We start from the raw sequence: 26,948 nt of genomic DNA on the forward strand, positions 1-26,948 counted from the left end.
TTTTTTCACTGAATCCCATTTTAAACGTTTTTACAAAATCTTGTTTCAAATGTTCTTACAGTCAAATAGAGAACTCTTTCAACATATTACAAGGACTCTAACTTGATCGTTCCAAAATTAAATCGAAAACTGACAAAATATGGTATCAAAGTTGCTGAATGTGCATTGTTCATTAGGTGAGGGAAACTTTGAATTTTGTTTTGGGCAAATCGTAAACTCAAATCAAGATCCGTCATATCTTATAGTTTCACAACATCCTAAACTATCATTTTTATATAAATATGTAGTTTAATGACTTAAAAATTGGATTTTGCCGCACGAATCTCCACTAATTCCGAATTTTAAGTCTAAGTCTAAAATTACTCCAATTGAATGAATGGGGGGCACAAGTGCTTATTGGGCATTGTGTTACGTAATTGAGATAGCTTGCCTAAACTCCCATAACAGGAGCACGCAAAATCTTTTTCTTCTTTCTTTCTCCTCCTTTCTTCTCCCGTGCTCTCTTGACTTCTCATGGCCGAGCCGCCCCCCCTTCCTTTTTCTTCTCTCTTCTTTTGACTTTTCAACCTTAATTTTCTTTTCTTTTTTTCTCTCTCTCCTTCTTTTTCTTCCTCTCTCGGCTCTCGGTCTCTCCTCCTCCTCCTCCTCCTCCTCTCTTCTTTTCTTCTTCTTTTGACCGTTCAACTTTTTCTCTCTTTTTTTTTTTGTGACTTGGTCAAAACCCTTATTTTACAGTAATGTACATAAAGGAGAAAATAAATCATAAAAAGAATTGACTTTGATAAATTAAAACCAAGTCGTCGTGTTCTTTCTCATCAATTTAAGAAATCATAAAAAGAATTGACTTTGATAAACTAAAATCAAGTCGTCGTGGTTCTTTCTCATCAATTTAAGAAATCATAAAAAGAATTGACTTTGATAAACTAAAATCAAGTTGTCGCCGTTCTTTCTCATCAATTTCTTGTGCTAAGTCTACTTGGTTCAGGTGCCTACTGTTAATTTGATTAGGCATGATGTTCTGTCCTTGTGCTATAAATTCAATTGATGAAATGCTTTTCCATGCACTCCACTTTTCTTCTAAACTCTAAGAGTGCTACATATCCTACATCTCATTCATGTCGGCCAGTTCACCATCGGCTGCAAGCCAAAAGAAGACCGATGGCAGTACTAGTCAGGTTCATGTCTTCAGTGGAAAACCAGACAGGTTTGAAGGACTAACAGTGGAGATCGAGGAGACCATGGACGTTGAGACCTTCGCTTGCCGCCTCAGAACTTCAGTTGATGAATGGAAGAAACAGGTGCGGAATAATGTTGATAACTATTTGTTGCAAAAACACAAGCTACCGAACACACCGAGCAAATAAATCGGATACTGGATCAACACAAAGTTGACTTCCTTGTTTTTCACACGCCAAAACCTACAACAATTTGGACTTTACTCCACACCTGAGACAGCATAAACCAGGCCAGATTTTCCGCACGCTTTTTAGTCGCATATACCGTTTGGGCTCTGAATAAACTCATGATTTCAAACTTCTCTTGCCTCTTTTATTGTGTCCTCCTGAATTGTAGGGGAAGAAGGGCATCTGGATCAAATTGCCCATTGAACATGTCAACCTTGTTGAATCTGCAGTGAAGGTACATGACGTTTTATGTCACCAGGCATGAACTAAATTATTTTGGCTAATGAGAGAACACAAAGTACCTTCTTATATGTTAACTAGGAAAGAAACACAAGTGAATTAAGTGGTAATAACATATGATTCATGCCTTCTAATTTTTTTCACAGGAAGGATTTAAGTACCACCATGCTGAAGAAAATTACTTGATGCTGACGCATTGGCTTGCGCCCGAGGACAATACAATGCCTATTTATGCCTCACATAGGATTGGCGTGGGTGCTTTTGTCATGAATGATGATGGAAAGGTAATGACCATAATGCTTTTGGCATATTCCAACACCTGAGGGTTACTAAGGGCGCGTTTGGTAACGTTTATTTCAAAAATTGTTCCGAAGAAACAAAAATAGAAAAAAATGTTTTTGCTCAGGGAACAATTTTTGAATAAAAAACGTTTTTTGTAAACTTATTCCGGGAATAAAAATTAACGAAATACTTTTGGTAAATTTGTGTTCTTTTAATTTTTAATATTTTTCTTTTTTTCTTTTTTATTTTATTTTGGCCTTTTTGAGCTTTTTTTCTCGCCCCGTGCCAATGAGGCTCGGCCTTGCCTTGGCTGGGCAAGCTCGGGCTCGCTGGATTTGGGCGAGCCCAAGCTCGCCCGAGGGTGGACTCGCCCCAGCCCCGGCTAGGAGCCTCGCCGTGGCTAGGCGAGCTCGGGCTCGCCTTAGCCAATTGGGCGAGCTTGCTCGACCAGGTGAGGCCGAGCCTCGCCCGGTCGGCGACGCTCGGCCTCGCCGGGGCCGCAACACTTCGGCGAGGTTGCCGGACCTCGACGGCGTCGGCCCTCGACGAGGTTGCCGGCCATGGCGAGGTCGGCGACAAAGAAAAAGAAAAAGAAAAGAAAAAAAAAAAAAAAAGAAGAAAAGAGAGGAGAGAGAAAATTTGTTCTTAAAAATTGTTCCAAAAACAAGAAACATGTTTTTCTTATTTCTTCATTTCTGTTTCAAATGTGTTCCTGGGAACAAAAAAATAGATTTGGAACAAAAACGCAAACAAATGCATTTCTGTTCTTTTTTTGTTCTAGGGAACAAAAAAACAGGATTTTTGTTCATAAACAGAAAAAAGAACATAACAAATAGGGCCTAAAACACCAACTTGAGTCGAATTCAAATTGATAAGGAATTGGGTCTTCCCACCAGGATTGGCTCATGTGGTTGTAGTATATGCTACTTCTGCAAAATGTCCTTTGATAGTTTTTCGCTAATTTGGGTTATATGGCCCGTTTACCTTCTGTTTCTTCCAGGCAAATTGACTTCCTCATGTTCTATAAAACCTTCACCTTCCATTGGTCCATCTAAGCATTTAGTGAACCCATGCTTTACAGCTTGTTCTCGACAAAAGGTCCTTTCAGATTTAGACACGTTTTCTGCATAATAGCTTGTTCCTTTTCCGTAGAGCCACTCCCTTTCCATGCTTTAGATATCCTGCTGTTAATCCTATTTGCAAGTGGCTCATGTCTTTGTTCTACATATTCAAATAAACATATTAGTAACCTTCATTATTTTGCCACCTTCCAAACATCACATGGTTTTCTAAAAAATATCGGCCTGCCTGATAGGCATTAAGGATATATAGGATCATAATAATTACGCCTGGGAAATAATCCGCTGCATTCAATGTTCATTGGATTCGTGTGTGCATATGTTACCATTGTGTATAAGCAGAGATGTTGGATATTTGTTCCTTTATGCTAACAGAACCAGTCTTTGGTGCCAGTGAGTTTTGGTTTGACTAGGTTGTCTATATGACAAGCCATTTAGTAATGTGACTTCACTCCTATTAGCCTTTGGGGTGCATAAATCTTCTCAGCTTTAGCAACAAGCTAATAGTTTTCTATCAGTTTTCCTCTCTTAATTGATTCAATCCGTGGATAACAGCCCTTGTGAAGAGATAAAATGCAGTGACGTTTTATACAAACTTTTCTTAGGGGCATCCTTTCGTTCTGCTTTATCTGGTTTTCAACATGATTCTATTACAACCAGACACTCGATACTTCAAAGACTTTAAAACCTTCCCCTCCTTTCCAGGTGCTTGTAGTTCAAGAGAAGGGTGGAAAGCGTGTATGGAAGCTCCCCACTGGAGTTGTTAACGAGGTATGTTTAAGAAATCAAGTACTACATCAGAAGTATCAATACATGTTGCGATGGTTTGACCATGACTCTATACCTGTAGGGCGAGGATATATGGTGTGCAGCTGTGAGAGAAGTAAAGGAAGAGACAGGAGTAAGTGACGAGTTTTATGTTGTGTAGAAAAGCTAATTCTCTAAGGCATTCACTTGAGAACTCCAACTAAAGCCTTATTCTTCTATGTTCTACAGGTAGACACTGAATTCGTTGAGGTCCTCTGTTTCAGGTTAAAGAAATCCTCTATTTCAGATTGTGGTGCATTAATATGCTTTGGTCTTTGTTTTAGAGCCTTCTTCTATGTTTAGCCTTCTGATCTTCGAATTCACTTTCACTTCTCTAAAACGCTCTCTTATGTTCGATCACAGGCAAAGCCACCAAGCATTCTTCACAAAATCAGATTTGCTCTTCCTGTGCGTGCTTCGGCCTAAATCAACTTTAATCAAGAAACAGGAAGTAGAGATCGAGGCAGCTGAGGTACATTCGCACTTGCAGATCTTCTTGATTTTGGTAGAAGCACGAAGACTTTACTGATTAATCTTTGCTTGGGCTGTCTTGTACTATACTGGACTGCATGCTTCAATCTTGCATTCTTGCTCATTTTTAGCTGAACAATGAATCTAGTAAAATTAGATGTACGATTTTCTACGATTTTAAGCACATCAGCGACTAGCTACTTCACTGAATGTCTGTTCAAGAAATGAGCAAGAAATTGAGGCTACTGAGGTAATTCACCGACCTGAAGAATCCTTTCTACCTAAGATCCAAAAGGTCAAGCACAATATACTTCTCAACGGCTCGTAAACCTCGAATATAGTGTTCTGGCAAGCTGATCAGTTCTGTCCGTCCATAGAATGAGTTTATCGAACAATTTCCCCCTGTTCACAGTTTCACTTCAGTGTGTTATTTAAGGTTTTGAGTACGCCATATGAGTAGTCTTTCAATTGCGCAGTGGATCCCGATCGAGGAGTATGTACAGCAGTATCCTCCCGAGAAAAAGGACCAGTTCTATGAGATGGCACAGATATGCTGGGAGAAGGCAAAGGGTCAGGGCTGTCCCGGTTTCACACACTTTAAGAGCAAAACGGGTAGCGGAAAGCCTTGTTACATATACTCGAACAAGCCTGGAAAGCTGTAGTAGCACTAGCAGCATCTGAAGCTTACTTCGGTTTCCGCTTATGCCACGAGATAAATACATCAATCTAAGTTATATGCGTCTCCTTTCTCTTCACTTGTATTATCTGTCATTGTATTCCCCAAAATAAAATTTCCTCTGGGAAGGAAAGAGGCAGCGTTTGTAATATATTTCATGATTATTCCTGGTTTTAAATGTTGGAATCTTTCTCCCATGTTCGTTCTGGCCAATGCCGATACCCGCCGGACCTAGGCCTTATCAGTGAATGTCACTGCCTCTCTCTGGTGAGTCAAGGGCGTGATCTAAGGCTATGACCACCGATCCGATAGTTGGATGAAATGAATCTAACAGCTAACGATCGTCAAATGAATTAACAAATCGACAACAACTTAGGATCGTTAGAACAGCTATGAGGTTAAAGGTTTTCCATCACAGGTTGCTATAGGAGAGTAAAAGTGACATAAAAAAATTCAATCTTCTGATGGTTATTGCAGGACTTCTCCTACTTGGTTATTTGATTCAGTAAATTCCATCAAATTATATTGTCATTAAACGGACCAGCTTATTGTGAATAAAAAATAACATTTACAGACAGTATAAACACATATAGATCGATCCAAAGTTTTACCGGAGGAAGAAAAAAATAAAGCCAATGTGTCAATCATCGAGGTAAAAGTCAATTTTTGATAGACTCTTGTCATGAGTGTTTTATTCTTCGTTTGTTTTCGGCAAAATTTTCTAACACTGCACTTAGAAACAAACCATGTCAACTGGTTATGTAAAGTTGTTATGATAGGTTTGCAGCAATGTGCTATTCTCTCATCTATTTGTTGTTTCATTGTGAAGGAAATGTTAGTTATGATTCTTATGAATAAATCTCTATTTGTAAAGGAATTGCAGTTTATGTGATGCTAGATATGTATGAGGATATATATGGTTATTTTTCTATACCCTTTCGATACATTTTTTTTTTATGCCAATAGGTATGTAAATTAAATTCCCACTTTCACTTTCCCTATGTCTCGTGAGATTTATGTACTGATCAATAAAAATCCTTGTTAAAGTTATAAAGGAAACTGTTAACTTCAGAGCAGGAGCTCGAACATTCTCTTGCGATGGCCCCCTGTAAGTCAAATGATCTCGGTCAAACCAATCTTGTCATAAAGGAGAGGGAGGGAGAGAGTACATGCTGTAGTTAGTTCCTAAGTCTCTCATGGAGTTCGGTAAACACTGATTGTAATAACAGGCCCAATAAAAAAGCCCAGCCAACCCATGTCTCTTATAAGCCAAGCCTAAGACCAATCCTCTTTTTCTCTCTTCTTATTTGAGCTCGTGCATTCGAAGAGGAGACGAAGAAGCTGAAGCAGAAAACGAGGAGGAGGGAAAGAGGAAAAGAAGAAAATGCAAAAAAAAAAAAAAAAAATGGTCACATGGAGACGCTCTAGAAACGTTGACTAGCCAAATAAACTACAAATCGTAACACCTGATAACTTATCAAGCTGATTATTCGTCTAATTGGAGTGATTTTGGAAGATAGAGCACACACTTTGAGTTATGTAGATCTTGAACTATGAGGCTCACATAAGGAGCTTTTGAGTTGTGATTTTATGGAAATGGTAGTCTAAGGCATTGTGGATCTTTGGGTTTTGACGAAATTAGATTGTGAAGTACAATTTGATCAAAACAAATTTTTGAAGTTCGCTTTTGAGTTATGCATAGCGGGGACAATTCACGTGATGGAGAATGATGAATGTTTGATCAGAACAAATTTCTGAAGTTCGCTTTTGAAGGAAGTATCGTTTTATTTATAGTTTAGTTGAGTCGTTAGTTAGACTAGTATATTACCGGTCTTGATATTGTTTTCGACTAATTGATATAAATATAAGTGCATTGGCTTGAGCAATTTAGGCTTTTCGGGTAAGTGGTACTTTTTCTTGTAAATTCATATCTTCAAAATGATAAAGATTAGATATATTATGAGTTATGAATAAGTATGTTTGTTGCTTAAAAATTTGGATTAGATATTTACTACATTTTGGTATTTGTGAATGGTGTGAGAATCGTTTGATGGAGATATATATTCTATTGATGAATGAAGTTGAGAAATATTATATATTTTTTATCTGCAAAATCATTTTACAACAAACTCTTGACTTTGAGTATAGTTTATGGAATGTTATATATATCGACTTGTGAAATACTTTATAATATGAATTTGATTTGATTTGGTTTGTAAAACTGGTTTATGAGAAATGTTTTATGAAAAGTATTTCTGGTGGATAAGTTGAGTTGAGAAAAGTAATATGATTGATTTGTAAAATGTATTATGATATATGAGACTATTAATGGATTGTAGTTTTGGTATTGGAGGATGATGGTTAGGTGTTCAATATCGCGGTAAACTTGGTTGAGGGTTTGTGGATATGCACGTACTAATCTATTGATATTCTTGTGGGCCGAGCCACTGGCTAATATTAAGTGGAAACCTAACAAATGGGAGAATCTTGGATGATTGTGTTTTACCCTCTCTGTAGCTACCATGAACAGATCTAAAAGCGTGCATCTCTCTCTCCGTTCCTCTTTCTCTCCCTCTCCATACGCTACGAGCATAAAGATAATGGGTCCGGCCAGGCGAGGAGGGAGGTGAAGCAGGCGAAGTCACGACCTTCATCAGCCTCACCACTTGCTGGCGAGGACCATGGTACTCTCCGCAGATCTAGCGCTGCGGCCTTGCTGAACTCTCTCTCTCTCTCTCTCTCTCTCTCTCTTCGTACGAGGGGCAACAGCAACAACGATGGGCCAAGACAATGGCGAGGGTCGTTGGACTGTCACCGGTGGATGGACGGCCCTGCCACCGGCCAAGGTACCTCCTCCTTCCCTGATCAGGCTTAGCCACCGACTCTCCCTCTTTTTTGGGGGGTTTTTTTTATTATTAGAATTAGAATTTGTTTAGGAAAAGAAAATCAGAAAACCCAAACTATTTATATATACCCTAAGTTTTTTTTTTATAACATAAAATATCTCAAACTATACTAAGTATAATCCTTTAATCCTTATGAGATCAAAAATCGCAAAACTCTTACTTTGCGACATATTTACACTTCATCAAAGTTTAATTAGATGATTTTTCAGTCAAAACGAAGTCATTTGTTTTGCTTAAGCCACGTCCATGAAAATATATTTTCAATGATGCTCAATAATCAAATATTAATATAAGGTAAATATGTTATACATTAAAAATTTAGAATTTTAGGCTTGTGGATGCTTTTTTTCTTTCTCAAATTTTTAATGCGTGCCAGTGATGTATTAGGTGGGAAATGAGTCATTGGTATATTTAGGGGAAGGGAATGGATCAGTTGAGTATGCAATAAAAAAAATAAAAATTGCAGAGACGTGTGATTGAATAAAATAAAGAAGCAGTCCTAAAGCAAACGATCGAAACGCAGTCCTAAAGCAGTCGTCCCCTCCCTTGAATTTAATGGCTCTTATATTATAAAACTTGAATCTTTGGTCAATCACAATCCCCGATTGAAACGCAGAAGGTCCTCAGTATTACAAAATTAACAGACGTAAGAAGAAAGGGGAAGAAACAGTACGAAAAGATCGTAACCCTTCAATAATAGAGTGTGGTCCACAACAATAGAAGCTTGCCACTTTCAAAGCAAACGATATCGTTGCTAACGAGATTTTGTTAATAAGGGAACTCATGATTTATCTTTTCTCATGTCATTTGCAATCAATGTTTTGAAAATTATACGATTTTATTATTATGTATGCTTAATCTCATTAATTGGATCCTTACAATATAAAAAAAGAAGTTTAGGTATATTAAGGGCTTGTTCGATAACAACATTTAGTATTAAAATTTATAAGGAAGGAGCTGCCTCATTAAATTCAAACGAAAATATTTGGTGATAATTAGAGTAGCATCAATTATATTGCTGAAACTTATTAATAATGTTTGGTTCGCCTAGAGTAAGGAACTAATAATCTCCTAACTATTCATAGTGAAACACCATTTAATTCCACTTCCCACACTAAAGTTGTGGACATATTTAGTGCTTAAATATGTAGCACCCATTTTACAATATTATCAAATGAGCCTTTGGATGCTAAGATCAATTATTAAGAGATGAGATGAATTTTACTAGAGATTACATGTGATCGACTTGTTCAAATGTTCAATAATAGTTTGCCTTATCATCGATTTAATAGCTTATGGCAAACACTAATGAATAATAATTTGCCTTAAATTATTCTTATCATAGTTAGATAAGAATAATTTACACATATTTCTATATCAAAGAATAACACATGCTTTATAAGATGATTAAGATAAAGATAATATAAAAAATAATCTATATAAGATATCCACAATTTATATAGGAAAAATGACACAAATAATCCATAAACTTTAATTTAATAGGTAATGTGGTTTCTAAATTTTTAATTTATTCAATGTGATCTCGGAATTTTAACCCAATTTGCAATGTAGTACTTGAACTTTCAATTTTTTTAATAGTGTCTTTAGACTCTTGGTACATGTTTAGTTTAGTCTATGAATTATAAAAAAAAAAAAAAAAAAAAAGAAGGAAATTCAATGTAGTCCATACACTCAAATTAATAAAAGGATAATATTGAAAATTTTAATATATTTTAGGGATTAAATTGAATGTGTATCAAAAGTTCATATATTATATTGAACAAATTGAAAGTTTATGGATCATATTATATATTAGGTTAAAATTCAGAGATCATTTTGGAGACTTAAAAGTTTAGGGATTACATTATACGTTGGATTAAAGTTGAAGGATTGTTTGTTTGGTTATGCCGTTATATATGAAACCTTGAAAAAACGATGAAGAATAAAATAACACCGCAATGATAAGAAGTCTTTTGATTGTGTCGGACGCGTTCTTGCCTTGACTACGGGGAGACGAAGCAATCGCCGATCTAGGACTGCAGCGAAGACCCCAAGACAGACGAGGACGACGGAATATACATCGTAAATTCTGAGCTTCCGACGGGCGCATCTTCTCCTCTCTGTCTCTGCAACTGAAAAGTATGTGCCGCCCAATGGCCGGGGGCATTTCTGCATCTTCATCGGTTCCGTGTCGGTGGAGGTGTGCAGCCGAGGGGAACGTTCGCCGCAAATTTTTCGAAGACCAGATCACCGCACCATTACTCCTTCCCAGATGTTTCAACTCCGCAGACCCAGAAGAAGCCTTTATATGGTTTTACAGTTGCTGCCTTTATCTTTCACTTCGCTTTAGCCGTTGGAGCGATAGCAGTACGCTGGAGAACAACTTAATCTCCCATCCGTTTGATGTTCGTGCCGAAGCGATCAACCATCAATCTTTGAAGGATAATACTTAACACATTGGCGCTTCTTCGGTCGGCGATCGTCCTCACTTCCTCTCCAATCGCCTCCCAGCTTCCTCCTGCATCCTGAAGATCCCTATGGCGGCGGTGATCGTCTTCGCAGCAGCTCTCTCGGCTTCCTTCAACGTGCTTTTCGATCGGATGGCCTCCCGCGAGGGCTTTGACTTCTTGCGGTCGTGCATGCTCGGCATGTGGAGGCGGCTGCAGGAGCTGAAGGCCTCGCTCCTGTCCGCGAACGCCGAGCCGGACGACGAGGAGAAGCAGATGGCCAACGTCCGAGGCCTCAATTTTAGTGCTTCGACTCCTTGCAACCCAAGGGCTTTATATGGTACGCGTGGATCGATGCATTTGGTTTTCTCTCTCGAGTTTTCATTGTTTAATCCATCGTCTGTGACGACGGCAAAGCCTACCCAATTGCCCACTTCCTGTGTTTCTTTATTTGTTTGATCCATGGACATTCGCAATTTAGTTGGTCTTTGTGTTTGGTTGTTTCTTTCTATTTTTCTCTTAAGAAAGCTTTTATTTTCTTCGTGGCTGCCGCGGTCTTTATGCTCTTGAGCTTTGCGTATCCAATGGTTGAGTGACTGGTGAGGTTCTTGGCTGTTCCTGGACAAATATGTAGTGAGAAAAATTACGGGAATATTCAAGAGCATCATCACCCAAGAGAGTGTTTGCGAGGGGAGTTGACTTAGTAAAGAGAGACTATTGAAGTCTTCCTCCTCCTTTGCTTTAATAGTTTTGTTCTGGGTTATTTTCTATTTGGGTTTATTACTTTACTTTTGAGCTAGACCAGTTGTTTCCGATAGAAATCAGTAGTTGAACGGTCGCTTCATTTGTCCAGGTTTAGCTCGTAGGCTGCCCTTTCCCATCAGATCCTGGCTGCTCTTTCCCAGGATCTTTCCCATCAGATCATGGCTGCCCTTTCCCATCAGTGCATCATCAGCTTTGAGGCAAGGCGTGACTGAACATAACGATAGTGGGATCCAACAGATTCAACTTCTCAATGGATTCGAGGATTCACATGGAGGAGTCAGGGTGGAGATCAAGGAGAATATGGATGCTGATGTCTTTGCCCCTTTGCTCGGGGCTTCAATATCAAGCTGGAAAAACAGGTACCGCACTTGTATTTCGTGGGTCTTGTTGATTTGTTTTCTTCGATTTGTAGGAATACCGATCTGTTCTTTTGTATTTCTTCTTATTGGGTATATTTCGGTTGCAGGGAAGAAGGGAGTGTGGATCAAATTGCCCGTTGAATGTTCGCATCTTGCTGACATTATAGTGAAGGTACATACATGTGTTTTTCGTGGCCAAGATTTAGTATTGGCCCCTTTTGTTAATCACTTTCTAGTAGGAAGTTTGATAGGTTTAGGTATGAAATACACGGTTCATTGAAATATTGTCTGGTAATTTGGCAGGAAGGATTTAGGTATTATCATGCCGAACCAGCTTACCTGATGCTTGTCCGCTGGCTTCCTGAGGAGACCTTGGATACTTTACCTGCAAATACTTCACATAGGGTGGGTGTTGGTGCTTTCGTCTTGAATGATAAAAGAGGTAACTTTCTGCCCTGTTATTGTCCCGTTTCTTGCATTGGCCCTTTTTAAGACTCTTATAGGAAGATGCAAAGAGATAGAAATGTAACATTTGATTTGCTCATATAGTTGTTCTTAAAAGTTCAGAGTCGCACTCTAGGACTGGACACTTCCCTCTGCAATAGTGTGTAAGACTAGAGATTTGTAGTGTGTGAAATTAGCCTGCTTGATAGCCATTGAATCCTTTAGCAGGATAGGTAGGATCACAGTAATTTCGCCTGTGAAGAAAACCTCTACATTCAATGTTCATTGGATTTGTATGCATGTATGTTGCCCTTGTGGATAAGCAGAGATATTGGATTTGTTGTCTTTTTCTTAATAGAACTATTCTTTGGTGCCAATGCCTCGCCATAATCTTTTAATCTGACTAGGACATATTTATGACAAGCCATTTAGTAATGTGACTTCAGGCCCTATTAGCATTTGGAGTGTGATAAATCTTCTCATCTTAGCAACGATCACATAAGCTTCTATCGGTTTTCCTTTTTTGAGGGATTCAGCCTGTGGATAATAGCCTTACTTTGTGAAGAGATACAATGCAGTGAAGTTTTATACCATCTTTTGTTCGGTGCGCGCTTTTGCACCACTTTTATCTTGTTTTCAGCGTGATTCTTATGCAACCGGGCACTCACTCAACACTCTAAAGAATCTAAAAACTTTGCCCTCCTTTCTAGGTGCTTGTAGTCCAAGAGCATAGTGGAAGGTTCCAAGGTACAGGTGTATGGAAACTCCCACTGGAGTTGTGAAAGAGGTGAGTGTGTTTAGGATATCAACTGCTACATTAGATGTATCGATATGTAATGCAATGGTTTGACTGTGAATCTATCCCCGTAGGGTGAGGATATATGTGATGCAGTTGTCAGGGAAGTAAAGGAAGAGACCGGAGTAAGTGAAGAGTTTTATGCTGTGTAGAAAAGTTAATTATCTGAGGCATTTCACTTGAGAATTCAGACTAAAGCCTTAATCTTTTACGTTCCACAGGTAGACACTAAATTTGTCGAAGTCGTCTGTTTCAGGTAAAGAAAATCTTCTATTTCAGATTGTGGTGCTTTAATATGTTTTGGTCTTCATGTAGATGTCTGTGTGTAGCCTTCTGATGTTCAAATCTGCTTTCTCTTTTCTATCATTCTATCTCTTATGTTCTATCACAGACAAAGCCACGAATCATTCTTCACAAAGTCGGATTTGTTCTTCCTTTGCGTACTTAAGCCAGAATCGTCTGCTATCAATGAAGATGAAGAGATTGAGGCAGCCCAGGTAAATTGCACACTTGCATATATCCTAGATTTTGGTGGAAGTACGAGGACTTTTTACTAATCAAATCTTTGCTTGTGCCGTCCTGGACAACACTGGGCTGCATGCTTTAATCTTGCATTCTTGCTCATTTTTGCTAAACGATGAATGTACTAAAATTTAATGTATAATTTCTTAAGCACATCGACGACGAGTGACTTCACCGGATAGCTGTTCGGATCTACCCATTTAGTAGCGGTGTTAAAAGATCATCATTCATTAGTTCTTTCTTTGGCCAAATCTATGATCTGAACTGGATGTATTCTATTTTGATTATAGTGGATGCCAATTGAGGAGTACACAAAACAACCTTTTGTTGTTGGAAACAAGCAATTCAATTTCATGGCGAAGATATACTTGGAGAGGACTGATCGTGGCCACCCTGGTTTCGCTGCTTTGGCCACAACTACTGGGAGAGGCAAAAGGATTTACATCTACTGCAATAACCCTGAAATTGTGGAGAACTTTGCAAGTTCTATGTAATTACTGCCTGGTTGTGATACGAAATTGCTTCCTTAGCCCCAGACGTACTGCACCATGTTGATCCCCACCGCTGATTTTGTGAGCCCCACCAGAGGCCCACATGTAGGTCCCACAAAATCGAAGGTTCGGATGGACTTGGTCCAGTGGACCTGGGACGAGGCAAGAATTTCCCAGTTGTGATGCTGCGTGTTTACTTCTTGTGTTATGGAAGCGCTGTATATAATGAAGAGAACAGCTTTATTTTGTGTCGTAGCTTATGTCAAATTCTGTTTACATATTCTGGTTTTAATTGATAGTTTATGCAGAATCATTTTAATTATTGTGATTTCTAAAGCTTTAAATGCAACCTGTGTAAACGATATTTTGTGTGGCCGTGCATATGAGAAAATCCGAGTGCGTTTGTTTGTGTTTTTGTTCAAAATTGTTCTGAGGATCAAAAATAGAAAAACTATTTCTGTTCGAGGGAACAATTTTTGACTAGAAAGATGCGTTTGGTAAACTTGTTTCGTGAATAAAAAATGAATAGAAACACTTTTGGTAAATTTGTATTCTTTTTTTTTCTTTTAATTTTTTAATATTTTATTTTATTTATTTATTTTTTTCTTCTTTTGGTCGGTCGTCGGCCTCGGCCATGGTCGGCTACTGCCGACGAGGGCTGGTGAGCCTCGCCGGTGGGGGCGAGCTCGGCCTCGCCGGATCCGGGCGAGCCCGAGCTCGTAGAGCCTCGCCTCGCGCCGCACCGGATTTGTGCGAGCCCGTGCTTGCCCGAGCCTTGCCGGGGCTAGCGACCCTTCAACGAGGTCGCCGGCCCTCAACAGCTGTTGCCGGCCATGGCCGAGGGTAAAAGGAAGAAGAAGAAGAAGAAAAAAAAAGAAGAAAAGAAAGGAGAGAAAATTTGTTCTTCAAAAGTGTTTAGGAACAAAAAATAACTTTTTTTGTTTCTTATTTCTATTATATTTTTATTCTCGGAACAAAAAAAAAAAAAAGATTTTGAACAAAACGCAAATAAACGCGTTCTGTTCTTTTTTTTGTTCCCGGGAACAAAAAACAGAAAATCTATTCATGAATAAGAAAAAGAAACACAAACATGCAGGCCCGAAAGTTTTAATTCATTAAAGCTGTGCTTTAGCATTTTATTGTATGGAAAATTACTTCAGTTTTATCGTATAGCCATGCTTATAATTGGCACTTACCTTTTTGGTCTGTTGTGGTGCTTTGGAAGGGCATTAAAGCACGAAAAGAATTGACACAGAACTGCATTAGTGAGCAAAATGATCTTACAGGTTTGTTTCCTTTAAAATTACCATACATTGACCATGCTCCATTGAAGAATAAGCTGCAAGGAGTGAAGGAAATGGAGAAGACCTTCCTCGAAGCAACTACTTGTTTAATAAGTTAGGGTGCATTTGGTAACATTTCTATTTAAAAATTGTTATATAGAACATAAATAGAAAAAAAGTGTTTCGTGCAGGAAACAATTTTTTAATAAAAAATGCGTTTGGTAAACTTGTTCCGTGAATAAAAAATGAACATAAACACGTTTGGTAAATTTGTGTTCTTTTTTTGTTTATTTTATTTTTTTTTCTTTCTTTTTTTTTTTTCTTCTTTTGCCGGCGGCCTCACCCGGCCCACGGCGAGGCTCGTCGGCCCTCGGTGAGCTGAGCCTCGGCGTGGTTGGGCGAGGCTTGGCCTCGCCTTGGCCGGCGAGCTCGGGCTCACTCAGGTTCGGCGAGCCCGAGCTCGCCTAGCCTTGCCCCGCGCCGGGGAGGCTCGGGCTTGCCGGTTCGGCGAGCCCGAGCCTCGCTAGGGCCGACGACGCTCCGGCGAGGTCACCGGCCCTCGACGGCGTTGTTGGCCCTTGACAGCCGGTCGCTAGCCATGGCTGAGGCGGCGACCAGCCAAAGAAAAAGAAAAGAGGAAAGAAAAAAAAAAAAGAGAAGAAAAAGAGAGGAGAGAGAAAATTTGTTCTTAAAAATTATTCCAGAAACAAGAAACACTTTTTCTTCTTTCTTGTTTCAGTTCCAAATATGTTTTTAGGAACAAAAAAATAGATTTGGAACAAAAACGCAAACAAAGTGAGTGCTTACACAATTTTCTAGTATACTTAGCCCAAATATCTGCTCATGAACTTTCCCTGTTCATGACTGAATGTACATAAAGAAGGAAAGAAATCGTAAAAGGAATTGACTTTGATAAACTAAAGTAAAGTCCTCGTCGTTCTTTCTCATCAATTTCTTGTGCTAGGGCTACTCGATTCAGGTGTATGCTGTTAAGCGATGTTCAGTCTTCGTCGTTTTTCTCATCAATTTCTTGTGTAAGCTGCATATCCTTCATCTCATTCATGTCGGCCAGTTCACCATCGGATGCAAGCCGAAAGGAGACCGACGGTAGCACTGGTCGGGTTCATGTCTTCAGTGGAAAACCAGACAGGTTTGAAGGGCTAACGGTGGAAATCAAGGAGACCATGGACGCTGAGACATTCACTAGCCGCCTCAGAACTTCAATTGATGAATGGAAGAAACAGGTGCGGAATAATATTAATAACTATTTGTTGCAAAAAAACAAGCTACCGAACACACTAATGAGCAAGAACAAGCAAATAAATCGGATGCTGGATCGACACAGTTGACTTCCCTGTTTTTCACACGCCAAAACCTGCAACAATTTGGACTTTCCTTTTAATTTTGCCACACCAGGCCATATTTTCTGCAGAGTGTTTAGTCGCATTTACTGTTTTGGCTATGAATAAACTCATGATTTCAAACTTCTCTTGCCTCTTTTGTTGTGTCCTCCTGAATTGCAGGGAAGAAGGGCATCTGGATCAATTTGCCCATTGAACATGTCAACCTTGTTGAACCTGCAGTGAAGGTACATGACTTTTTATGTCGCTAGGCATGAACGAAATTATTTTGGCTAATGAGAGAACACAAAGTACATTCTTATATGTTAACTTGGCAAGAAATACAAGTGAATTAAGTGGTGATAACATATGATTCATGCCTTCTAATTTTTTTCACAGGAAGGATTCAAGTACCACCATGCTGAAGAAAATTACTTGATGCTGAAGCATTGGCTTGCTCTGAGAAAGTACCATCCCTATTTATGCCTCCCACAGGATTGGCGTGGGTGCTTTTGTCATGAATGATGATGGAAAGGTAATGACCATGATGCTTTTGGCGGATTCCAACACTTGAGAGCCACTGCAAAACACCAACTTTAAAGAATTGGGTCTAATTGGGTCTTCCCACCAGGATTGGCTCGTGAAGTTGTAGTATATGCTACTTCTGCAAAATGTCCTTTCATACTTTTTGCTAATTTGCGTTATTTTGCCTGTTTACCTTCCGTTTCTTCCAGGCAAATTGACTTCCTCATGTTCTATAAAACCTTCACCTTCCATAGGTCCATCCAAGCATTTAGTGAATCCATATTTTACAGCTTGTTCTCCTTCGACAAAAGGTCCTTTCAGATTTAGACACAGCTTTCTGTACAATAGCTTGTTCCCTTTCCATAAAGCCACGCCCTTTCCATGCTTTAGATGTCCTGCTGTTAATCCTATTTGCAAATGGCTCATGCCTTTGTTCTACACATTCAAAAAAATTAGTAACCTTTATTATTTTGCCACCTTCCAAACATCACATGGTTTTTCTAAAAAATGTCAGCCTGCCTGATAGGCATTAAGGATATATAGGATCACAATAATTACGCACGGGAAATAATCCTCTGCATTCAATGTTCATTGGATTTGTGTGTGCATATGTTACCATTGTGTATAAGCAGAGATGTTGGATATTTGTTCCTTTATGCTAACAGAACCAGTCTTTGGTGCCAGTGAGTTTTGTTTGACTAGGTTGTTTATATGACAAGCCATTTAGTAATGTGACTTCACTCCTATTAGCCTTTGGGGTGCATAAATCTTCTCAGCTTTAGCAACAAGCTAATAGTTTTCTATCAGTTTTCCTCTCTTAATTCATTCAATCCGTGGATAACAGCCCTTGTGAAGAGATAAAATGCTGTAACGTTTTATACATACTTTCTTAGGGGCATCCTTTCGTTCTGCTTTATCTGGTTTTCAACATGATTCTATTACAACCAAACACTCGATACTTCAAAGACTTTAAAACCTTCCCCTCCTTTCCAGGTGCTTGTAGTCCAAGAGAAGGTGGAAAGCGTGTATGGAAGCTCCCACTGGAGTTGTTAACGAGGTATGTTTAAGAAATCAAGTACTACATCAGAAGTATCAATACATGTTGCGATGGTTTGGCCATGACTCTATCCCTGTAGGGCGAGGATATATGGTGTGGAGCTGTGAGAGAAGTAAAGGAAGAGACAGGGTAAGTGACGAGTTTTATGTTGTGTAGAAAAGCTAATTCTCTAAGGCATTCACTTGAGAACTCCAACTAAAGCATTATTCTTATATGTTCTACAGGTAGACACTGAATTTGTTGAGGTCCTCTGTTTCAGGTTAAAGAAATCCTCTATTTCAGATTGTGATGCATTAATATGCTTTGGTCTTTGTTTTAGAGTCTTCTTCTATGTTTAGCCTTCTGATCTTCGAATTCGCTTTCACTTCTCTAAAACGCTCTCTTATGTTCGATCACAGGGAAAGCCACCAATCATTCTTCACAAAATCAGATTTGCTCTTCCTGTGCGTGCTTCGGCCTAAATCAACTTTAATCGAGAAACAGGAAGTAGAGATCGAAGCGGCTGAGGTACATTCGCACTTGCAGATCTTCTTGATTTTGGTAGAAGCACGAAGACTTTACTGATTAATCTTTGCTTGGGCTGTCTTGTACTATACTGGACTGCATGCTTCAATCTTGCATTCTTGCTCATTTTTAGCTGAACAATGAATCTAGTAAAATTAGATGTACGATCTTCTACGATTTTAAGCACATCAGCACTAGCTTCTACTTCACTGAATGTCTGTTCAAGAAATGAGCAAGAAATTGAGGCTACTGAGGTAATTCACCGACCTGAAGAATCCTTTCTACCCTAAGATCCAAAAGGTCAAGCACAATATACTTCTCAACGGCTCGTAAACCTCGAATATAGTGTTCTGGCAAGCTTATCAGTTCTGTCCGTCCATAGAATGAGTTTATCGAACAATTTCCCCTGTTCACAGTTTCACTTCAGTGTGTTATTTAAGGTTTTTTGAGTACGCCATATGAGTAGTCTTTCAATTGCGCAGTGGATCCCGATCGAGGAGTATGTACAGCAGTATCCTCCCGAGAAAAAGGACCAGTTCTATGAGATGGCACAGATATGCTGGGAGAAGGCAAAGGGCCAGGGCTGTCCCGGTTTCACACACTTTAAGAGCAAAACGGGTGCGGAAAGCCTTGTTACATATACTCGAACAAGCCTGGAAAGCTGTAGTAGCACTAGCAGCATCTGAAGCTTACTTCGGTTTCTGCTTATGCCACGAAATTAATACATCAATCTAAACTATATGCGTCTCCTTTCTCTTCGCTTGTATTATCTGTCTTTGTATTCCCAAAATAAAATTTCCTCTGGGAAGGAAAGAGGCAGCGTTTATAATATATTTCATGATTATTCCTGGTTTTAAATGTTGGAATCTTTCTCCCATGTTCGTTCTGGCCAATGCCGATACCCGCTGGGGCTAGGCCTTATCAGTGAATGTCACTGCCTCTCTCTGGCGAGTCGAGGCGTGATCTAAGGCTATGACCACCGATCCGATAGTATGATGAAATAAATCTAACAGCTAACGATCGTCAAATGAATTAACAAATCGACAACAGCTTGGGATCGTTAGAACAGCTATGAGTTAAAGGTTTTCCGTCACAGGTTGCTATAAAGAGTAAAGTCACATAAAAAATTCAATCTTCTAATGGTTATTGCAGGACTTCTCCTAGTTAGTTATTTGATTCAGTAAATTCCATCAAATTATATTGTCATTAAACGGAACAGCTTATTGTGAATAAAAAATAACATTTACAGACAGTATAAACACATATAGATCGATCCAAAATTTTCCAGAGGTAGAAAAAATAAAGCCAATGTGTCAACCATTGAGGTAAAAGTCAATTTTTGATAGACTCTTGTCATGAGTGTTTTATTTTTCGTTTGTTTTCGGCAAAATTTTCTAACAATGCACTTAGAAACAAACCATGTCAACTGGTTATGTAAAGTTGCTATGATAGGTTTGCAGCAACGTGCTATTCTCTCATCTATTTGTTGTTTCATTGTGAAGGAAATGTTAGTTATGAATAAATCTCTACTTGTAAAGGAATTGGAGTTTATGTGATGCTAGATATGTATGAGGATATATGTGGTTGTTTTTCTATACCCTTTCGATATATATATATATATATATATATATATATATATATATTTATGCCAATTTGTATGTAAATTAAATTCCCACTTTCACTTTCCCCATGTCTCGTGAGATTTATGTACTGATCAATAAAAATCCTTGTTAAAGTCAGAGCAGGAGCTCGAACATTCTCTTGCGTTGTACCTGTAAGTCAAATGATCTTGGTCAAACCAATCTTATCATAAAGGAGAGAGGAAGGGAGGGAGAACACGTTGTTGTTAGTTCACTGCGCTATGTTTGGTCGTCCTGATAATAATCGGGATAGGATAGGATAAAATATGATATTAAACTGGATAATAAAAACGGACATATCTAATCCTATCAAGTGTTTGGCGCATTTCGGGATAAGATTAAAAATAAATATGATATTCATTTAAATTATAAAATTAAAATAAATAGAAAATTCAATTAATTAAAGGCCATGAAAAACCCCTAGATCTAGGAATTGTGGCCACCTCCGTAGTGGCCACCATTGAAAAATGACAAGTGATATCTTCTCTTTTTGCTAAGTTCTTTCTTTCCTTAAAAAAAAATCTTATCAAATCCGGGCTTATCCCACCCCCCCGGATTTTTATCCGCATTTTATCCTGATATATCCGGGTTTGTCCGATCCGGTGGACATTCCCAACATCGAGATAGGATAACAAATTATCCTATCCTCGACTCAAATCCGACTACCAAACGCGACCACCTTTAAGTCGCTCATGGAGTTCGGTGAACACGGTGTAATAACGGGCCCAGTAAAAGCCCAGCCAACCCATGTCTCTTATAAGCCAAGCCCAAGACCAATCCTCTTTTTCTCTCTTCTTATTTGAGCTCGTGCATTCTGAAGAGGAGAGAAGAAGCTGGAGCAGAAAACGAGGAGGAGGGAAGAAAAAGAAGAAAATGCCACAAAAAAAAAATGGTCACATGGAGACGCTCTAGAAACCTCAACTAGCCAAATAAACTACGAATCGTAACGCCTGATAAGTTATTAAGCTGATTATTCATCTAATCGGAGTAATTTTGGAAGATAGAGCACACACTTTGAGTTATGTAGATCTTGAACTATGAGGCTCACATAAGGAGCTTTTGAGCTGTGATTTTATGGAAATGGTAGTCTAAGGCATTGTGGATCTTTGGGTTTTGACGAAATTTGATTCGGAACTACAAAACAAATTTTGAAGTTCGCTTTTGAGTTATGCATAGCGGACAATTCATGCTATGGAGAAGGATGAATGTTTGATCGAACAAATTTCTGAAGTTTGCTTTTGAAGGAAGTATCGTTTTATTTATAGTTTAGTTGAGTCGTTAGTTAGACCAGCATATTACAGTCTTGATATTGTTTCGACTAATTGATAGAAATATAAGTGCATTGGCTGAGCAATTTAGGCTTTTCGGGTAAGTGGTACTTTTCTTGTAGATTCATGTCTTCAAAATGATAAAGATTTGATATATTATTAGTTATGAATAAGTATCTTTTTTTTTGTATAACTATTTGGATTAAACTTTTACTACGTTTTGGTATTTGTGAATGGCGTGAGAATCGTTTGATGGAGATAAAAATTCTCTTGATGAACGAAGTTGATATATTATATATATTTTATTTGCAATATCTTTAAAAAAAAACTCTTGACTTTGAGTATGGTTTATGGAATGTATATAATAATTTGTGAAGTGCTTTATGGCATGCATTGATTCGATTCAGGTTATGAGATGAAATTTGAAATAATTTAAGGACTATTTATCCTAACTTTACCAAGCAGAGTATTGATACATCTAAACTCTCTGGTAATCTTGGAGTCACTTCTGTTTTGGCTTCTGTTTTTCCTTCCCTCCCTATTACAATAGGATCATATGTTTGGACGTAGTCAACAGTAAAATGGTTATGGAAAGAGCAGATATAGTATGTAGAGACAGAAATACAACAAGGACAGCGTTGGCTCAAACCAAAACAACGAACAAAAGCAAGATATGATTATCTGCTGCAACAAAACGCACACAAAACAAAGAAAATGGTTCTTGTACTGCTCCTTAGTTTTTCTCTTCTTTTTTGCCATCGTTGTTCCATATATATTTAAACAGACGGTCTGCTTGTATTGTGTAGTCATCAGCATTTCGCTGGATGTTTGTAAGTGGCCATGGTGAATTCGGAGTGATGAAAGACATTGAGTCCTCTCTCAGTGTATTTCACCGGGTAATTGCCCTGAGAGAATTCTTCTCCATTTCCATCACTTCTTGCAGCTTAATCTTCAATGGAGCCATGGTCAATGTACAGTCATTTTAAAGATGACCAAGCTATAGGATTATTTTGCTCATTGATGTAGTTCAGTGTCTCCACTCAATTCGTGCTTTATTGCCGTTCCACAGCCGAACACCAAACAAAAAGGTAACTGCCAATTCTAAACATCGCGATGCAGTGAAAGTGCAGTAACCATTTATACTTAGGAATGCAAAATCATAGTTTGAATGGATTAATAATTCCAGGGATTTTTTTTCGTATATACACCTGCATAAATTATCGATTACACAGGCTGCGTCGAAAACAACCATTAGAAATTAGAATAAAATAAGTGATTCTGCTTCCCAAAATAGCCCCCCAAAAGCAATACTAATATAACCAGACTACGTAAACAAAACTTTATAAAAACTCCTACCTCAGGACAGAAGATGTTTCATTTTTTTGTCAGTTAGGACAGAAGATGTTTCGTGCTATTTATTCAGTCCATCCATAACACAAGAAGCAAAAGTTCATGCAGCATCCCCACCGAGAACTTTTGCCTAGTCCCAAGTCCATTGGACCGACTCCATCCTAACCGTCGATTTTGTGTCCCACAAAACAAGCGGTAGGGATCAACGCGGTCCAATAGGTCCCGGTCTGGGAAGAAGTTCCCCATCACAACCCTAGGAACTACATAAAACTTGCGAAGATCTCCACAACTCTGGGGTCATTATTGCAGTACATGTAAGACCTTTTGCACTCCAAGTCGTCGTCGCCAAAGGAGCCATACCAGGCTAGAACTAAGGAATGATCATCTCTTTTAACACCCCTAGTAAAGAGGTGGATCTCAACAGTCATTTAGTGAAGTAATTCGTTGATGTGCTTGAGAAATTATACGTCATATTTTATTAGATTCATTGTTCAGCATGCAAAAATGCAAGATTAAAGCCCGCAGCCCAGTATTGTGCGAAGCAGCCCGAGCAAAAGATTTTACAGGCTTTTCTTAGTGAGGATGATATTGAATCAATAGACGGTGGTCCCACTAATTCTTTAGATTCCGGCAAGGAGAGAATCTATTGAAGGGAAGCAACGCCTTTCGTGACAACCCCATTGATAGTTCAAAGGCTTTTTCTTTTGGAGCAGCCATCATGTGCTTAATTAAGTTCCCAACTAATCTATCTTTGAATAATTAAAAAGAGATAAGTGTCCTATAAATAAAAAAAACTTTTAAAAAGTATAATTAAATTCTAAAACTTATTAAATTAGTGCAATAAGTCTTCACATTCACTCCATCCAACTTGACAAACAGAAAAAGGATCCGGAGTAAAAGAAAGGACACAAAAGTAGGCAACTAACGTGTCAACGAAAAACAAGTAATATACTAGTTTGGCCGAGATTTATTTATTTATTTATTTGAGAAGTACACCAAAAGTTCTCGTTACATGGGGTTTTTAGAGAAATTGAGATATATAGAACCGCATGTGGTCTACTACAGCCACACGCGTTTTAAATCATGTGGGGATTGTATAGAATGGGGATCGTATTAAAAAAAAACAATGTTTGAACGCTCCCTATATAAACATCGACCTCTTCCCCATTCATTCACAAAACCATTCAAGCTGTGTCTGTCATTACATATTTTTTCCGTCACTTTCTTATTGGCCTTTTATCTTCGAAGTCACCATGATACTCTCCAAAACCCCTCCGAGTCCGACGTCTCCGTCCACTCGACCTTCGCGTCTTTCAATGTCCGGAGCTCGCTCCGAGTCAATCTTTGAGGCTGAGAGCTTGTTTCGGTCGAACTCTGATGGGTTTGTGAGACTGCGCGTGATGTTGTGAAAGGGCTAGAGCAATGTTGTGCGCAGGTTTAAGATGCCATTTCCCCAGTCAGATACAAAGTCCATCGGTGCATCATCAGCTTTGAGGCAAGGCATGGCTGGAAATGACGATGGTGGGATCCAGCAGATTCAACTGCCCGGTTGGCGTGAGCATGCATCTGGAGGAGTCACTGTGGTGATGAAGGAGCGTATGGATGCTGGCGTCTTTGCCCGTTGGCTCCGAGCTTCAATATCAACCTGGAAACAACAGCTACTGAACATGTGTTTGATTGGTCTTGTCTATTTTTTTGCTTTGTTCTACTCCTTTTGTTCTTATCTGGTATCTTTTATTTGCAGTGGAAGAAGCTTCTCTGGATCAAATTGCTCACTGAATATTCACATCTTTTCGGTATTGTATTGGAGGTACATTTATATCTTTCTTCTTGGCTAAGGATTTGTATTGGCCCATGTGACATTATGTTCAACTCCATCGTCCACACTTGTTAAATCTCTTTCCAGCAAAAGTTTGATTGGTTGAGGTATGAAATAGACGGTCGATTGCAATATTGTCTGGTACTTTGGCAGGAAGGATTTAGGTACCACCATTCTGAAGTGAGTTACATGGTGTTTGCCCCCTGGCTTCCTGTGACCCCAATCTTATTCCTGTGAATGCTTGCCATGGGGTGCGCTATTGCTTTTGTCTTGAATGATGAAAGAGAGGTAACTTTCTGGCTTGCCATTGTCTCATTTCTTGCATTCGCCCTTTAGGACTATCTAATAGGAAGATGATGCAGAGATGAAATGTAACATTCAATTTGCTCATTCAGTATTTGTTAGAAGTTCAAGCTCGGACTCTGGCACTGGACACTTCTCCCTGAGGCAGTAACTAAAACTAGAGATTTGCAGCGTGTGAAATCCGCTGCTTGATAGGCATTGAATCCTTTAGAAGGATAGATAGGATCACCAGTAAATTTGCCTGGGAAGAAATCCTTAACAATCAACGTTCACTGGATTGGTGTTTGTATATGTTACCATCATTGATAAGCAGAGATGTTGGATTTTTTAATCTTTTACCTAACAGAACCAGCCTTCGGTGCCAATGCCTTCCTGTAATCTTTTGGTTTGACTAGCATATCTAAACGACGAGCTGTTTAGTTACGTGACTTAAGTACAATGAACCTTCTCATCTTTAGCATCAATCTATGATTTTCCGTCTGTTTTCCTCTCTTAAGTGATTCAATCCCTCAGTCACAGCCTTACTTCATGAATAGATAAAATAAAGCAAAATTTTAATTTGCTTCCCTTCTCGATGCATGCATTGACAAAACTTTGCTTAATTATCTTTTGATTCTAATGGTAAGTTTTTCCATGTGGAAACTTTAATATGTATCATCAACTATTATTATTACACTCAAGGACATTGTGAAGATCATACCTTAATATTCAATCTCAACGGAATAAGGATATGATCGACTATGAATCATCGTGCTAACATCAAGAAGATAGTTGTGGATTCCTTGCCTTATATATATTGATTGTCCGAACTGAAAATATTGAATACAAGCTTACTTATTTGGAACATTTCAATCTATCAACAGAACAATCAATCCTGCTAAGGACGCACACTAATTCATCAATTAAAATAATGAACTCGGCCTATTTTCTTCGTATTAAAAACACTCGATAAAATAATCGTGTGTTGGTACACGGTCAATTTAAGCCAAAAATGCAATATCTTCCTTTTCAAAAATCTCACTATTTAATATAGTACCTAAAAATTATTTTTCGCGTTAAAAATTGATGCACAGTATTTTCTTATTAAAATACCAAACTTTCTAATTTTGAAATAATTAACCAAAATCACAATCACCACTCAATTTGCAAATTAACATTTAATTGCATAAACTAAGCACACCATTGCAATCAAAACAAAATTCGATAATCGGCTATCCCGTATAATTTCCGGAAGATAATAAATAATTACAAAAATTACAAAAGTATTAAATAATGCAATTTAAATACAATAAATACCAACTTAGGCTGGAAATGCTAATCTAACCACCTAAATGGGCCTAGAAAATTTCTGAACCTATCCAAATAAATAGTACAATATAATTTTCCCTTAATTAATCTTATCTAACCACCTAACAAGCATAACTAAGCAATTAAATTACTAATCTAATCTAACTAATCACCTAATCTATAATTAGTCTAAACTAATCAAACCTTAAGCATAATTAACTCCCTAAGCTGAGTTTAGCAATTAAACTCACCAATTTTGCGATCCGGTGAGTCCACGGCGACAGCTACGCGGAGGCAAGCGACGCTCGAGCTTGCAGCAACACTAAATAGGGATTGGACAAGCCTAAAAATGGGCTTAGAAGCCTCAGCCCATAGCTGAGGTTTGGCTTCTGCTCGTTGGGCCGAGAAGGTTAGCGCGAGGCTTAGATAAGCTGGAACGGCCACACGAGCGGCAAATGGCTGCTGCAAGGCAACAATGGTGCTAAATGGCGGCAAAGTCGACTTAGGCAGTTGGACGGCAACCATGGCGAGCTCGATGGTGGCTAGGGCACGCGGGAGGATGGTGGACAAGTGGGTCGCAAGTAGGACAGACGAACGGCTCGTGAACGGCATGTGGGCTTGCGACGAGTAGACGGGCGGCGTGCGGGCTCCGGCGGCATTGCTGGCTCTCGCCTGGCTTTCTCTGCAACTTTGAGCTCTCAAGACACTCAACAATGGATAAAGTGAGCTGAGGGGAGAAGAAGAAGCCAGCCGAAGCTTGAAGGGTCCCAATTGCCCTAAAAGTCCACACAAATATCTCCTTGTGCTCATTGCATGCCCCCACTAGTCAAGGCTATCATCCACAACCAATTTGCAGCACCAAGGCTTCCTTAACAAGCCATCCA

General features: G+C 38.9%; 2 protein-coding genes across 2 annotated transcripts; both read left to right on the forward strand.

Annotated features, from left to right (window-relative positions):
- The first annotated feature begins 1,050 nt into the window (after positions 1 to 1,050).
- Positions 1,051 to 5,155, forward strand: LOC104456592 (nudix hydrolase 7). The gene is made up of 8 exons (XM_010071417.3): positions 1,051 to 1,298; positions 1,573 to 1,638; positions 1,790 to 1,927; positions 3,710 to 3,775; positions 3,855 to 3,905; positions 4,001 to 4,035; positions 4,175 to 4,283; positions 4,759 to 5,155. The coding sequence occupies exons 1-8, from the start codon at positions 1,116 to 1,118 to the stop codon at positions 4,942 to 4,944; spliced, it is 834 nt and encodes a 277-aa protein (XP_010069719.2). The 5' UTR covers positions 1,051 to 1,115; the 3' UTR covers positions 4,945 to 5,155.
- Positions 5,156 to 7,510: 2,355 nt separating this feature from the next.
- LOC104456590 lies at positions 7,511 to 19,161 on the forward strand. Its single transcript, XM_039299598.1, is given in 20 exon segments — positions 7,511 to 7,804; positions 11,542 to 11,607; positions 11,739 to 11,877; positions 12,458 to 12,483; positions 12,590 to 12,641; positions 12,644 to 12,666; positions 12,750 to 12,800; positions 12,901 to 12,931; positions 13,067 to 13,172; positions 13,488 to 13,747; positions 13,903 to 13,906; positions 15,951 to 16,207; positions 16,486 to 16,559; positions 16,711 to 16,772; positions 16,774 to 16,846; positions 17,830 to 17,925; positions 17,973 to 18,026; positions 18,118 to 18,152; positions 18,292 to 18,400; positions 18,880 to 19,161. Coding segments are annotated over 20 exon segments (1,791 nt in total). The 5' UTR covers positions 7,511 to 7,735; the 3' UTR covers positions 19,084 to 19,161.
- Positions 19,162 to 26,948: the final 7,787 nt, after the last annotated feature.

The sequence above is a fragment of the Eucalyptus grandis genome, chromosome 8 (assembly GCF_016545825.1).
Source record: "Eucalyptus grandis isolate ANBG69807.140 chromosome 8, ASM1654582v1, whole genome shotgun sequence".
Taxonomy (NCBI): domain Eukaryota; kingdom Viridiplantae; phylum Streptophyta; class Magnoliopsida; order Myrtales; family Myrtaceae; genus Eucalyptus; species Eucalyptus grandis.

What these genes read in the sequence shown, in the direction of transcription:
- LOC104456592 (XM_010071417.3), top strand. Translation starts at nt 1,116, where the DNA reads ATGTCGGCCAGTTCACCATCGGCTGCAAGCCAAAAGAAGACCGATGGC. An exon ending in TTGTTGAATCTGCAGTGAAG is followed by an intron (nt 1,639 to 1,789) that starts GTACATGACGTT and finishes TTTTTTTCACAG; the next exon opens with GAAGGATTTAAGTACCACCA. An exon ending in TCATGAATGATGATGGAAAG is followed by an intron (nt 1,928 to 3,709) that starts GTAATGACCATA and finishes CCTCCTTTCCAG; the next exon opens with GTGCTTGTAGTTCAAGAGAA.